The sequence below is a fragment of the Miniopterus schreibersii genome, assembly GCF_964146895.1.
Source record: "Miniopterus schreibersii genome assembly, chromosome: 14".
NCBI lineage: Eukaryota > Metazoa > Chordata > Mammalia > Chiroptera > Miniopteridae > Miniopterus > Miniopterus schreibersii.
The window spans coordinates 55,266,295-55,281,485 of record NC_138114.1 but is presented as its reverse complement, the minus strand read 5'-3'; the positions used below and the strand labels follow the sequence as shown (position 1 = coordinate 55,281,485).

General features: G+C 50.5%; 1 protein-coding gene across 1 annotated transcript; it reads right to left on the bottom strand.

Annotated features, from left to right (window-relative positions):
• Window positions 1-494: 494 nt before the first annotated feature.
• LOC308567088 (ATPase PAAT) lies at window positions 495-15,167 on the bottom strand. The gene is made up of 6 exons (XM_081158331.1): window positions 14,416-15,167; window positions 13,476-13,673; window positions 12,740-12,812; window positions 12,092-12,298; window positions 9,589-10,043; window positions 495-7,629 (listed from the first exon to the last, which is right to left on the bottom strand). The coding sequence occupies exons 1-6, from the start codon at window positions 14,577-14,579 to the stop codon at window positions 7,395-7,397; spliced, it is 1,332 nt and encodes a 443-aa protein (XP_081014457.1). The 5' UTR covers window positions 14,580-15,167; the 3' UTR covers window positions 495-7,394.
• Window positions 15,168-15,191: the final 24 nt, after the last annotated feature.

Sequence of the window (15,191 nt, the reverse complement as noted above, 5' to 3'; positions counted from 1 at the left end):
GGCCAGGTTCAGTTCTGGGAACTTCTAGCTGGTTATGTCCAGAGAGCCTGAGGCAGGTGAATTAAAACCCTCAGACACTGTTTTACAGGTGAGAGGAAGGAATCCTGACGCCCAGACCCCTCGCTGGGCTCTGGAGTGTTGGGGTTGCAGAGGGCGCAGGCCTACGCTGACCCGGGGCAGGTTTACGGGGTTCACCTTCGGGACAGTCAAGCAGGACCGTCCGCCGTGGAGTAGCTGGAAGGGAGCGGATGACTCCCGGGAAGGAGAGGAGCCTGAACGAAGGCCGCCAGCTTCGGAAGATTAGCTGGGGCCGAGACAGGAAACGCCCTAAGATCAGTGTGAATCCTCCGGGGGCTGGAGAGGTTTTATTTCCTACCTCACTCTCCTTAGACTGCAAGAGGACATCACAGGCTGGTTGCCAAGTCCCAGCGCGGGCAATACACCAATTTAAGAACATCTGTAACTAACAACAAACATACGCGAGGCGGCGAGGGTTGTTTTCAATACTGCGTTTATTCAAAAGTACACAAACACGTTACACAGCACACACTACAAACACTATAAAACTTGCCTTGAATATAAAACACTCTGCTAAGAAAGAAATACTGCTCGTGAAGATGTTTATGCCCGCCCGAGTCAGAGACCCTCGTTTACATCACAGAAGCATGGAGGCAGGGAATCAAAGTCAGCATAAAACTGGCAATCGTCACAGTACCGGAGGTTGGGGTAGTAGCCAGCGGTTATGGCTGTGGCCGCCGTGATCTTGTCCTGGGTGACCATGGAAGGATGATTTTTTACAGCCAAACAAGTAGGTGGATTTGGAGAGCTTAAGAAAAGACAGACACACATGTGGGATGAGAACTTCCTTCTTAGTCCACTGGTCACAACCGTCAGGGGTTTCTGGGAAGCTGAGGGCTGGAGCCAAACACAGGACACCAGCCTCAGGTGGACGCTTCCTGCCCCGGCCCCCGCTCGTCCAACTCCTTCGTCTCCTGATCACTAGAGACGCACAGTCAGGTTACAGCCCGTAAGGGGGAGGGGACTGTGCGTGTGGATCGCCCAGCTGATCGCTGTGGGCCCCTAAATGCAGAGCATGGGGGGGGGAAGGCGCCACGACCGGCCGCCCCAGGTTCTGCAGTTACCTTCAGGTTCACGGGCTCCCTTCCTAGTGTGGGAACAGCACGGCTCCTGACAACCAATCTCCCATATTTGAAGGGTCCTCGCCCCCAAATGTAATTACCTGTCTGAGCTACACTCCTCCATGCACAGCTCGGCTTCCCCACACTCCTGCAGGCTACAGGCCGCCTCCCTGTCCCCAAGGCCATGGACGGTGAACGAGAGAACATCCTGAGAGCTCCCCGCTCAGGCACCGGGAGGTCACCTCAGCCCGGCCTCTGGGTGAACTGAGGCAGAGGCTCATTCACACGGCCAGCCCCACAGTCTCCAGTGTGCAGGGCCTGGGACACAGGGAGGGACCGGCCAGTGCCCCGCGTCTGCCAGCTGAGGGTCAACTCCAGGAGGCCTCAGGACAGCAGACGGAGCTGACACACAGCGCCTGGCTGAGAACACGCACTATGAGCTCACAACCCCAGCCAGAGGGGAGGAAGCCAGGATTCTACCCTCACCTGCCTTTGCCTTTTCACACCTGCCCGCTGATCCGGCCTCACCCAGGGTGTCACCCCCAGGCAAGGAGGGACCCTGCTCAAGCAGAGCCCGGGTGTCCCACGTGAGGGGTGTCACCCACTCTTACGTGACTTACTTCAGTGCCTTGGCCACTTTGAAGTAAATACAGGTGACGATACCTATCAGCAGGAGCATAGCTGCCAGGATACCGCCACCGATGCTGAAGGAGATTATCGAGTTGATCTTAGAAGACGTTTCATCTGGGCAGAGGAGGGTGGGTGGGCAATGAACATGGCTCCCCTCCCCACACAGCCAGGCAGCAAGCTCTATAAGCTTCTTCCGGGGAAGGGAGAAGGAGCCCAAAGCACAAAGTCTTGTGCGTGTAAAACACAAACCAGCCTACCCACCCGCGTGGCTCAGCGGTTGAGCATCAGCCTAAGAACCAGGATCGATTCCCAGTCAGGGCACATTTGCAGGCTGCCAGCTCGACCCTCAGTGGGGGGCGAGCAGGAGGCAGCTGATCAATGGTTCTCTCATCATTGATGTTTCTCTCTCTCCCGCCCTCTCCCTTCCTCTCTCTGAAATCAATAAAAGCATTTAAAAAAACAAACACAAACGAGTCTTCCCAGGGAGGCCTAGGAGACTAACCTGGCCAAGCGATGATGGCTTATTTATGAATGAGATGGACTGAAATGAAAATCCGGAGGAAGCGGGGGGGAGGGAGAACCTCCCTCTCCCTGTCACAGGCAGTAATGTGCAGCCACGTAACAAACAGGCCTGCAGTGAGCAAGTGGTTTTACTCCCAAGCACCTGGGCCCCTAAAATATGTTCACTTTCAGAGTAAGAACTAACCCCTCACTGTACATCAGGCTTAAAAATCCCCTATGGGAACGACTGTGAGAATAGCTTTTTCAAAATGTCATGATCGAACATACTGAGAAGACACAAATCCGTCTGGGGTCCTTGTTCTAGGAAACAGGGTTTCCATTCTCCCACTCACAACTGCCTTTTCCCCTCCTGAATCCTAAACCCTCCCAGGAAGTCCAATTTGTCTCGAACGAGCAATTTGCTGAATCTGACTTCCTGAAACCAGGGAACGGTGAGCCAGGAAAGAATAAACGACCCTCCGCCCAAGCATACTTACTGTCTAAGACATTAAGGCTGGACGAGTGCCGACAGTAAAGAAAAAATACAATGAAAACAAGCTTTAGGGGACAGTACATCTTAACGTGAGAGAGAAGATCCTAGCTGTCCTCGTTCCGAGCAGTTAAGATATAAGCTTGAAGAGCTCGCTGTTAGGGGCACAGTCTGCACCAGAGCCAGCAGAATGGACGGCACCCGGCCGGCTCCACCTTCTGTGCTCACCAGGCCGCAGGCTGTGTGACATCAGCACTGTGGACACCCCCTCTCCTTCTCGAAGTTCCGAGTTCCGCTGCATTCAGACACATTTCAGCCCCAATGGAAATCTGGTTGCCCGAATACTATTTTAAATCATTTGATCTCAGTCTCACCTTTTGAGGCTTTGTGTCCCTCAGAGAACCTTTTAAAGTTTGACTCTTAGCAAATTTGGGTTTGTAACAAAATAAAATGTAATGTGGAGGGACCAATATCTAAACATACTGCTCCAGACATTTAAGATAATCTCTGTGCAATCCAGGAGCTGACCACTAAGTAATCAAGAGAGGCTTCAGCGTCCACACACAGCAAGGAATACAGACTTAACCGAATTTGTTAAGAAAAGTCGCTAAAAAAACCACCCAGTAAAACCTCAATATAACGAGCTAATCTGGGAGAGGGGGTGTCCGTTAAGGCCAAAAGTCCGTTATGTAATAAAGTAGGTTTTCCAAATGCGTATGTCAAAAATTTGACAAATTAGTTGACCTGTTTTTACTTATGTGGACACACTTGTGTAATTAAGTACGAAAAGTTTATTTCACAAAAAAGTTTTTTGTATGTATCACTGTAATTTTAAATTTATGCTGAGTAGGTCTAGTAAATGCATCCAGTCACCAGTCACCATGAGTAAACAGATGCACAGGCTGGAGCGGGGCTTAGTGCCTGAGAACATCAGCCTGCTTGAGTTAAAAGTGCTGCAGAAAGTCAGCCAGTGACAACAGAACCAATTACTGTGCTTGACGCAGTGTGATCACGTGCTAATCATTCACCAAATATTGTTTATGGGCGGTGACTCTTGGATTTAAATATGTAGACTATAGCTGTAGATACTTATTTATGTCGACGAAATTACTACAGTGTTTTTTCCAATATATGGCCTAATCACTAAAATTTGTTAAAAATTAGTGACAAAAAAATAACCTGTTAATTATAAGTAAATCTTGGTTAAAAGCATTTTAAAATTAACAGGGTGTTAATTTTCACATGACATATGGACTGGAAATTGTATCCATTAAATCTGAAGTCTGTTAAATCAAGGTCCCCAAAATCGAGGGTTTATTGTAACAACTATAACAAGCAGTAACAATAAAAATCCTTGGAGAGTGGGGAGAAGCTTATTTTCAGAGTTGCCATGTTATATTATTTTAAATGTCCAGTTTTCAACAACAGACTATAGGACTTGCAAAGAAACAAGAAAGTACGGCCCATAAAAATAGGCGGAGGGAAGCAATTAATTGCTGGTCCAAAGAACCCCAGACATTGGCCTTACTAGACAAAGACTTTAAATCAGCTATTTTAAATACATTCAAAGGAACCATGTCTAAAAGAGCAAAGTATGATAGTGATGTCTCTAATAGAGAACATCAACAAAGAGATAGAAAGTCATTTTTTAAAAAAGAACCAAATGGAAATTCTGGAGTTGGAAAGTAAAATAACTGAAAAAAACTCACTAGAAGCTTAACATCTGACTTTAGTGAGCAGAAGAAAGAGCCAGTGAGCTTGAGGATAGGTCAGCCAAGATTATCTAGTCTAAGAACAGAAATAACAAAGTGAATAGAAATGAACACAGAACTTCCAGTTTTCACTGCACCATGTAAAGAGCTTGTGAGTTGTCATCCTCAAAACAAGAAAAAAGCTGAAAAAACTAAACTGAAAGTCAACCAGTCTTCTTAGGCCAACCAGAGAATTGGAGTCACAGGGCAAAGAGCCACCCCAAAAACTGAAGAGACAACTGACTGCAGAGAAGAGAATCAGCTTAGCAGGAGCAGGCCACTGCTCAAGCAGCAGCTGGAGGGAGCAAGTAAACGATAATTAATGAATTGCCAGAGGCCGAATGAGGATTAGCTTGAGAGTTTAAAAAAACTGTGGACCCAGATTTTTTTTTGGGGGGGGAGCCGGGGGAAGGCACGCTTTCATGAGTTTTACCTCTAGGAGCTCAATGAAGTCCTTACGGTTAATACTGCAGGAAAAAACTTCATGCTTCCTCCACTGGCACCACAGAAGTGGCCTTGTTACCCCGGGTGCAGGAGAAAGTCCTGGATCTCAACTAGGCCTCCTCTGATGCCACCCCAGGAGGTAGGTGGAATGGTGCCTCAGTGCCACTGGGTCAGTGAGGAAGTCGACTCCCAAGGTCTCCCCGACACCACAATGGATGGGCAGGGGTGTTACAACTCGGAGATAAGCCTCAGTTCCCCATTCGGCCTCCTGGGACACGGCCCTGGGACACCTCTCTACAGCCCAGTGAGCGCGGAAGTCCAGGCTCTCCGTTCAGTCTCTGCTGGGGGGGTGCAATTTTTTCTGTGATCCTCTTGGGTCAAGAGAGGGTGAGAGGCTTATAACAAACTGCTTCAGAGAGAGCTCGCGCTTGCCTCCCTCTCTCCTCTGGGGGACTATCATGAAACAGCTTCTTATCGCCCCTGGTTCTGATGAGGTCTGAGGCTTTCTGCTTGCACCCCCCGCCCCGGCAGAACCTCAGAATAGGAAACCACTTGGCTTCAGACTAGAACTTCCTTCTCAGCATCAAAACACCCCACAATGTGCTCTGCAGTCACCCGGCCCCTTCTGTTCTGGCATCATCCCTTCTGGGGTGTGGGACAAGCTTCTGGCACCTCTGGCTCATCTCCCTCCCCGTGTGTGTAAGTCATAACCGTGTGGCTCTGGAAGTGGGCGGCTGCATGTCTGCCAGCAGGACGGGCCAGGCTTCACCCTCTCCCGTGTGTTCCCAACGGCGCCGTGCTGTCCACTTTCATCCAGGCCGGTCTTTTCATCTCTAGATTTTGCATTCTTGGGGAACAGCAGAGAGGGTTTAAATATTCAATGACGCCAACTCGTCTATAATCTTAGCAAGCAGTAGGGAAAAGCAAGGATGCCAATTTGATTGCACGGCGAACACAGCGCCAGCCATGTACTGGGTGTGGAGGTGGCCGGGTGAGGGCCCAGGAAGAGCCGCGCAGGCCCCGCCCCTCTGCCTGCACCCAGCCAGGCCCGTGGGAGAGACGCTGCTTCCTCTCTCGCCCGGTCCCGTTAAACCGGGACACTGCCGGCCCCCGTGCTCCACTTACCAAAGTCACAACGTGCGTCAAGTTCACGGAACAGGCAGGGAAACCATTCACACATGAAATTTCACATTGACGAACATTATTTTTTAAAATGATCGTGATATTGCTCCCCAATTATATTTTCTCATCATATACATGCAGGAGACTCTATCATCAGTTTTTCAACCCCTTCCACCCGTTTTTATCCATGGTCCTGGCTCTGAGGGTAGTGACTGTGGCTACAACCACGTGGCGGCATTTTTGTAAATCAGTGAAGAGACTACAAGTACCAGAAGCTGTAACCTGAACTGAGGGTTCCCCTTGAGGTGAGGCAGAGTTCTCATGAGTGGAAAGGAAAGGCTACCTTATAGCTACACGCGCTGTGAACGCCTCATAAATTAGAGACCAGAACAGTGACACGCAGGTTCTCCGTGACTGAGGCCGCAGTGAGGCCCACACACTGTCACCTGAGCAGTGTAGGAGTGAACACACCGTGTGAATGAGCAGAGACTCACTGGCAAGGAAGCGTTTCTATTTACTTAAGACAAGGCCTGTCCAAAACGAACACTCTTATTTCTTAGATGCAAATGCATCACCCTTCAGCACACAGACAAGAGTTAAAGTTTCTGAAAATCAAGCCCGTCCCCGAGAACTGCCGTCTCCTTGTCACTGCCTTACTCCCTCCCGCAGCCTCGGCACGTCCCACACCCACACCCAGGAAAGGGCTCAGGTCCAATACACTAAATCAACAGTAATTACGCCAGCAGGGAAGAAGCTGTTCTGACTTCCTGTCCCAGTTACTGCAGCACTCGACTGGCACGACCACCACACCAGTAACAGTCGCCAACGCTGCACCTTGTTATCTGAGATAAACAATACAGAATGTGACCTGGTGACCTGAAATCAAAGGCTGCGTGTCCCAAGTACCTGGTTTTCCAAGAACAATGAGAAGAAATCAATCAAATACTCTGAGCACTTTTCCCATGTCCCTAAAACATAGTCTGTGTATAAACTAAAAAATACGCAGCTCAAACACATACACATCACACTAAGGAGCTGCACCGGAAACCCTTAAACGTTTTAGACACTTAAGCACAGAAGTGCGTGTAAACTTCCACAGCGCGCACAGCACTGCAAACACGGCCCCTGACCAACCGCGCTCCCTCTCGGGTGCAGGACGGGTCCCACCTCAGGCACAGCTGAACGAAGGCCGAGGTCACCTGGTGCGAGGAAGATGACGATTCCCAAACGACACTAACACGCCTGCTCGGGACTCTTTGGGGTTTGCTTTGAAATAAATAGGTAATAAATATCTGCAGTTCATTGCGCATGGAGCCCTCATCTTTCCCCATTTGAAAGCCCTTCCCCGGAGTCGTCGTGTGTGAGACGCAGCCCAGCGGGCGGGGAGCTGGGACTTTGCAGCAAGTCCTCCAACACAGCGATCTTGCTGTCGATGTGCTCCTGGAGCTGACAGATGCGCTGATCGATGTGGTCCATCAGCTTCTTCTCCATCAGTTCCATCTTTTTAGAAAGAATCTTTTCCAGGTAGGAGCAAACAGGTTGCTCTCCCATCCTAAACACAAATTTAAAAACAGTAACATTATCTCTAATGTGGTAAAAAAACCACCCAACCCTACAACAAGCAGCCGGCAGACAGCTTTGTTTTACATGAAAGTCCATCATCCACCCAGAGCTCATTTTTGTACAAGGTGTGAGGATTGGGTCAGGGCTCACTTTGCCAACTGGAGAGCCAACGGCTCCTGGACCCTGTGTTAAAAAGACTATTCTTGTCCCATTGAATTGCTGAGGCCCCCGTGTCAAAATCGGTCAAGCATATCTGTGTGGGTCTATTTCTGGGCCCTCGAACGTTCCACTGACCTGTGCTCCTCCCCCTCTGGCAGGACTTACTCCAGTCTCAACACTCTCACCATGTGAGACGACATTAGGAAGAGTGACCCCTCCCAATTTAACACCTTTCAAAGTTGTTTTAGCTGCTACCTCTTCTGCAGTCTCTTAATTTTAAAAAGAATCATGTCTATGTCCACAGAACATCGTAGTGGGGTTTTAATACACATGTTCATTAACCTCTACATTAATGGGGAGAACTGATACCTTTACCTGCCTTAGAAACTGAATTTATAATTGAAAAGTTTCCAAGAAAGAAATATCCAGGCCACCTGGTTTCACTGGAGAATTCTATTGAACATTTTAAGAAAAGATAACACTAATTTTATGCAATTTCTTCTAAAACACAGAACTGGTTTTATGAGGCCAGTGTTCCCCTGATATAAAGCCAGACAAAGACCAAGCTGTATAAAGAAAAATACAGACCAGTATCTCTCCTGAGCTAGATTCAAGACTACTCAACAAAATATCAGCAAATCAAATCCAGCAACGTGTAAAAAAGAATTACACCCCTGCCATGCCATGCCTTACCTTAGGTATGCAAGGCTGGCTCAGTTTTTCAAAGTTAGTAATTCCCCACATCAACAGACTGTAGGGAATTCATATGATCATGTCAATTGACACCCACAAAATATCTGACAAAATGCAGCACAATCTCTGGCAAAGCAAACCCTCAGGTAACTGAAAATGAAGGGGTGCTGCCTCCCAGTCCCCACGCAGTCCGCCCCCGTTCCACCTTCTAGCCTTTGGATGTTTGCTGTATGACATGCAGGATGTCTGTCTGCAAGGGGAGGCTCTGAGGGCACGGGGGCATCCCATCTCAGCTGGACCAGAAGCAGCTTCGAAATCTGTTCAGTTTTTTGTTTGTTTCTTTGCATTTCTGTTTTTTGGGGGTTTTATTTTTGCCATATCACATGCTGGCCAGTTACCGTCCTAGACTATCAACAATTAAAGACTAATGTTATCTTTCTCTACCCTTACTAAGAACCACGTTTTTAAAGTAACTCCTCAAAGTTCAACACTATTGAAGACCTTAGGAAAATTTCAAACAATATAACTACCTCATTTTATATGTGAAAAATCTAAGCCAAAAGATTGAAACAGTTAAAGCAAAACAGTTAAGCCAGGACTGGGGCGCAGAACTGAGTCCAGGGCAATATTGGGACACATTGCAATTCTGTAAAGGACAGGCCCACACTGAAGAGCCACCTCCATCAAACCAGGGCTGCCAAAAACTGGAAGCATGAGATCAGGGGATGAGAGCCTGGGCGCTGTAAGTAATTATAAGCTTAGAAATGATTTGATGGTTCCAAAATTAACTTAGGTTAACACGATACAGAAAAAATAGCCTGTAACCATGGTTCAGCAAAGAGGCAAAACATGTTCAGTACGGTTCCCACAGCTGCTCGCCACTCAACAGGCAGCTCTCTACTCCAACCCTTCCCTGGTGCCTGCGCCCTCCCTTACACCTGAGAAGCCTCAACACCTCCAGGTTCAGGCTCTTCTTTGAAAACGATCCACTCTGCTCAGAATATTTATTTCCTGTAAGTGTGTTAGCGGGAAAGTGTAAAAGCTCCTGAAACGATCTGTGGAAACACTTTCAGCCAGCAGTTATTTAAATACTCACCCAACACCGACGACCCCTTCGCTGGGTCTGGGGGCATGTCCCGGCCACTCGGTGTCCTGTCCCCCTCGCAGGCGGCTCACCTGCCCACACAGGTTCTGGAGAAAGGGCAGCAGCTCGGAGTGAGCTGTGCCTGAGCTGTCACTTGCCCTCTTTGGGAGGAAGGAAGACACTGCATGCTTAAGGTCACTCTCGAGAAGAGAATGGTTCTGTGGCACAATTTTACATTCTCCCAGGTGTGACATATTTCCTCCACCGGGCGGCTGCGAACTTTTTTCAATGTAAGCTTTCAGGTCCTCAGTCCCGTTTCCCGAAGTCAGTCGGGTTCTAAAAGAAACAGGTGTGGAGGGCGACCCGTCAAGGGCTCCTGAGGCAGGAGATGACTGCAGGCCAATCATTCGCTTGTATGCTGCGTTTCCCAAAATCGACTGCAGCTGCTCTCCAATGGGAATACAATTCTAAGCAAGGCAAACAGGTAAACATTAATGATAATGACAGCTAACTTCTGGAGCAATTTAGAATCAGGCAATGTGCATTCTTTCACTGGACCCTCACAACCTCCCTATGAAGCTACCACTGCTGTCCAGTATGAAGTTGAGGAGACCAAGGTTAAGGTAACTTGGCCAAGGTCACACGACTAGTAAGAGGCAGAGCCAGGACATCAACCAGGCCACCAAACTCGAGTCTGAGATTTTAATCATTTCCACTACAGCGGCCTTCTTCATTTATGGTAATAAAATGCCGTGCTCTCAACTGAGTCACAGGAATTGGTAATTTTCAGAGAATTAAATAGTACCTGTGAACCTGCACATCTGGGAAGCCCACCTACGGACATCTTTAGCAACTGCTCTCATGGAAGATGCACCAGAGAGTTATGTAGTTAGAGCGTGATGTTCTATGGGCAAGTCTGCGATGTCCTCAATGACTAACACGAGCTACCTTGGGGCTATGTCTGCTTTAATAATTTGTAGGATCTTTCACATCGATGTTTTTGTCTTTCCCCCTTCCACTCTCTCTGAAAAGCAATGGGGGGGGGGGAAATATCCTTGGGTAAAGACTAAAGAAACCCCAAAAACCTGCTTTAAAAAAATATATAATAATAGTAATTTGTAGGATAACAAATTATGTTTTAGGACCTCAACTCAACTGAATATATTTTCTTTGAGAAAATGGGATACATCCTCTCACAGTTACACCGAGAGACAGCTACATGCCAGGCACTTTGATACAGATTCCCCTCCAATTATCTGAAACTGCTGAAGCAAAGACAAAGCCTACAAATTTGAACTTCAAGTACAAGAAATCATTAAGACTTTCAAAAACCCAAGTGCTCCCAGGCACAGGCAGTGCCGGGAGAGGTCTAGGACTTCTAACCCGGCTCCCAGGTCCCTCACGACAGGCCCTGCCCAAGTTAACAGGTGCAGGTTTGAACAGTGTGTGTGGCAACACCACTTCCGCAGAGGCAGGAGTCTGGGTCATGCAACATCCTACTTTATTCTCAATAAAGAGTCACACGGCCTACACGACACTGTCCAGGGAGACTGTCCACAGCCTGCTGGTTGGTAACACTAAGCAATCCTAGAGGACCAGGCATGTCCGGCAGAGTCACTCCATAAGCACGGCCTGCCCACCTGCAGGAAGTCTTTCATTAGCATATTTAAAAGAAGATTTAACGGGACCACTGTCTTTTTTCCCCCGGAGGGCTCCCCAAGTGTCCCCATAGGTAATGATTTCTCAGGTGTGTGGGGAAAGCAGGTTACCGCCCATGTGTTGGGTGGGGGGACTTGTGTGTGTTTCTACCAGGAAAGAAAACTCCAGAAGGAATCACATCAAGGTGGGGAATAGAGTGCCCATGAGGAAAGAATTAGAACATTTACTTAATGCCCTTCTGAACTGACAGAAATTCATGGCAGAGAAGCCATAAGATATTTGGAATTAAACCAAAAAACCCCCAAACCTTAAAAACATGACCAAAAAACCCTACTATCCATTCCTAGCTATATCCTGCCCCTTCTCTCTTTGAAGATCTAACCCACACTTCTACCCGTGAAACTGCATCCCTCCAAATTCACCTGCGGACTCCGAGCCTCCTCCTCGAAGGCCTCGGCAAAACGCCGCTTCCTTCAGCAAACCATCCTGACCACCCTCGTCATCTCTCACTCAGGCATCCTAACTGCCCTAATGAGACTGTGAAGACCCCTGAAGATGGGCTACAGAGAACCGATCTCTGAACCTCCTACAGTGACCCAAACAGTGGCTTCTTCACTGAGAATTTGCTCAATAAACACTCATTCATCAAAGCTACATGACTGAGTGAATTCATGGAAAATTGTGAACTCTGTAACAAAAACATTCTTTTGCAAGAGGGCAGGTATACAAAATGCTATCTTATACAAAGCAATAATAAGAGTTCAATGAAAACAATTAAGTCACTACATGTCCTTAATAAAAAGCCATCATTTAAGGCACTTTAATGGTATCTGGAAAGAAATCGCTTTCTACGTACCTGCTGCTGGAATCTAACCATATTCATCAGCTGCTGAGCCCCAGGAGAGAGCGTGGACCCAATGGCCTCCACAATGGTTTGGACCCTCTCGAGGTCCACCCTTGATCCCAGCGCAGGAGAGCTTGCTGAAGAATTTGCTGAAACAGGCCTCATGTGCACCACAACTTTACTGATGAAAACACACTGCTTTTCACCAAAGGAGAGCAACTATTTTAAAACAAAAGTTCAGTTAAATAAATAATGATATTAAACACAATCATCATGTGGTGCCCTTGTCTGAAACGTCTCTAACTGTGTTTTTTCTAAGTATTTTCGGACCAAATCTGCTTGTGGCTTTCTTGGCACCTAAGTTTTATATAAAAATATTTTTTTAACTTAGTTTTCCAAGGCTTAAGAGTATAAAAGTATTAACTGTATTAACAATGGTACATGGCATGACATTGCGACAGCTAGTAAATGGTCAAATTTTAAAAGGAGAACGTTGAAAAACATTTTTAGAAAATAACTTTCTTTTAATGTTTACTAAGTATTCCTGAACTAAAACCAGAGACTAAGTTGGACTAACTGCATTACTAACCCGACATAAAGTAGATATGCATCATACAAGAACTGCAGTCTCAAGTTAGTTCAGATTTAGTGATGACTTACCTTTATTTTACAAGCTTGTGTGGAGGACTCCAATTTTAGATATTTTTTGTACAAAATAATCTTTTCATGTTCACTAAAAATAAAAAATAAAAATTGACTTTTTTACTTTCAGACATTATCAGTTTTAATAGACACATTTAAAAATAAAGGTTTCCAGGACAACACCTTCCCTGAGATTCAGCTTGTCCGGGGAGGCATGAAGGTGCTGGCCTCCTACTACACTGCACTGAGCCTACATCTGCCACTTACTAGTACATGAAAGAATTAAATTTGATAACAAAGGTAGAATCATGGAGCACAGAGCATACTTTAAAGCTCAATAAACGTATTTACTATTTCCAACATGCATGGTACAAGAGAAAGATTAGGACAGAACCTTTGTAAAAAATCAGAAAAAAAAACCACCCCAAAAAGTGTACTGACGGGTTCACAGGCTGGTACAGCCCAGCGCTGGGCTCCTGCGCTGTCTGCAAAGGGCCTCCCAGGAGAAGCTATGTTCAAAGTTCCAGCCTGAAGCACAAATTACTTTCTGGAAAACAGACCCCCGGGAGTTGCAGGAAACAGAAGAAACCTGCACCGACGGGCTGCGCTTCTCCCGGCTTCCCTGCCTCTGGTGGCTCAGTTTCCACCCTCCTACCAACCAGGCCGACGGGGCGGCCCCGGGGGGTCTCGCTCCTCCCGCGACACCGACGCCAGGGACCGATCCGCCGGCGGGGGGGGGGGGGGACACACGCACCCGCCGCGCTCGCCGCCCGCGCGGCCCCGCCCGGTGCCGCAGTACTCCCCGCGCAGGTAGACCTCCATGTTCCTGGCCGAGCTCAGCAGGCCCACGGAGACCATCTCTCCCCCGCCGCGGGGGTCGCAGCGCAGGTGCAGGAAGCAGGGGCTGTCGTCCTGGCCCCGCGGGCTCCTCCTCAGAGTCACCAGGTCCTGGCTGAGGGGAGAGGCACGAGTGTTAGACCACACGCTCCTCTGACCGCCCGCGGAGCGCGGCCGTCTGCCTCCGGTCCACGCGCGGCCACAGAAACGGCCCCAGCCCGGCCGGGCGGCTCGGCGGCTGCGCGTGGACCTGGGACCCCGGCGATCGGGGCTCGATTCCCGGTCGGGGCACAGGCCCGGGCTGCGGGCTCGGTCCCCAGTCGGGGGCGCGCAGGAGGCAGCCGATCAGTGACTCTCATCATTGATGTTTCTCTCTCTCTCCTTCTCCCTTCCTCTCTCTGAAATCAATAAAAATATTTTCAAAAAATTTAAAAAAAAACTGACCCAGGAATGGGCGCCTCGGCCCCCGGGCCCGTCTCTGCCGGGTGAGGCTCGGGGACCCCGACCCGCCACCGGCGGGGAAAGAGCGCGCCCTCTGCCCAAGGGGACAGGACAGTCCCCGCGGCTGGGCCTTCACGCCTCGTGGCGGACACGCGTCTGTCCACCGGGGCAGCGGCGGGCCCGGTTCTGACCGGGGCCTTCGGGGCCGACCCGAGGGCAGGAGGCGGGAGTCGCGGCGCCCCGCGTCCAGGTCACCCGCCCCGCCCCCCGCGCCGGGCTCCCCGCGCAGGCCGGTCCCGGCTCCGCCCCCGGCTGCCGGGCCCAGACCCGTCCCCTCGCGGCCCCCGGGTCCCCTCGCAACCCGCCCGGAGCCGGCTGTCACCGAGCAGCAGCCCGTCCCCGCCGGCCAAGCGCACCCCGGGGGAGGCGGCGCCAGCAGCTCGTCCCAGTCGGAGTCCCGGGCGCCGACACCGTCTCCGAGGACGCGGAGGCTCCGGTCCAGGGCCCCGCACGCCGCATCCCAGGAAGAGGCCAGCGTCGGGCGGCGGCCCCAACGCGCGTCCTCAGTCTCGGTCTCCATTCGGCCGCCTGCAGGCCGGGCCAGCCCGGAACCTCTCTTCCGGAGGTTGAGTTTCCGCCCGGGCACCGGGGAAGTGGGGGTGCAACCGAGCAAGTTCCGGCTCGTCCGGCTTCACACCCAGCAGCAGCTGCTTCCGGCTCGGGCCGCGTGAGGCTCCAGCGCCGCGGCGGCGCATGCGCGTTCCGGCTGCCGCGCCCCGCGTGAGGGCGCCCCTGACCGTCACGGCGCCCGGCCACCCGCGAAGCCCCCCAGTGAGCGGCGGCCGAGCCCGGGGCGCGCGCGGCCAGCCTCCCCTCCTGTGCCGTGCTTCCCAGTCCCTGGGCCTCCGAGGAGCGCTGGGGAGAGGCTCCGAGTCTCCTGCGGTGTCCCGGGGAGGGGCGTCAGCGTGAGAGCCGAGGCCCCGGGCCTGACGCCTGCGGGTGCCCCGCAGGGAGGATGAGCCTGACCCCCCAGGCGGCGTCCTGCAGCGGGGGGCCGCGTCGCCTAAAGGGCTCGCGCCAGCGCCGCAGGTGGCCGCGGGGACTCCACGGACACGGCGAGCACCCGGGTCCCCCGGCTCCTGACGCGCCGCTTCCTCCCCGCGGCACCAGGGGGCGCAGGAGCGCGGCGGGA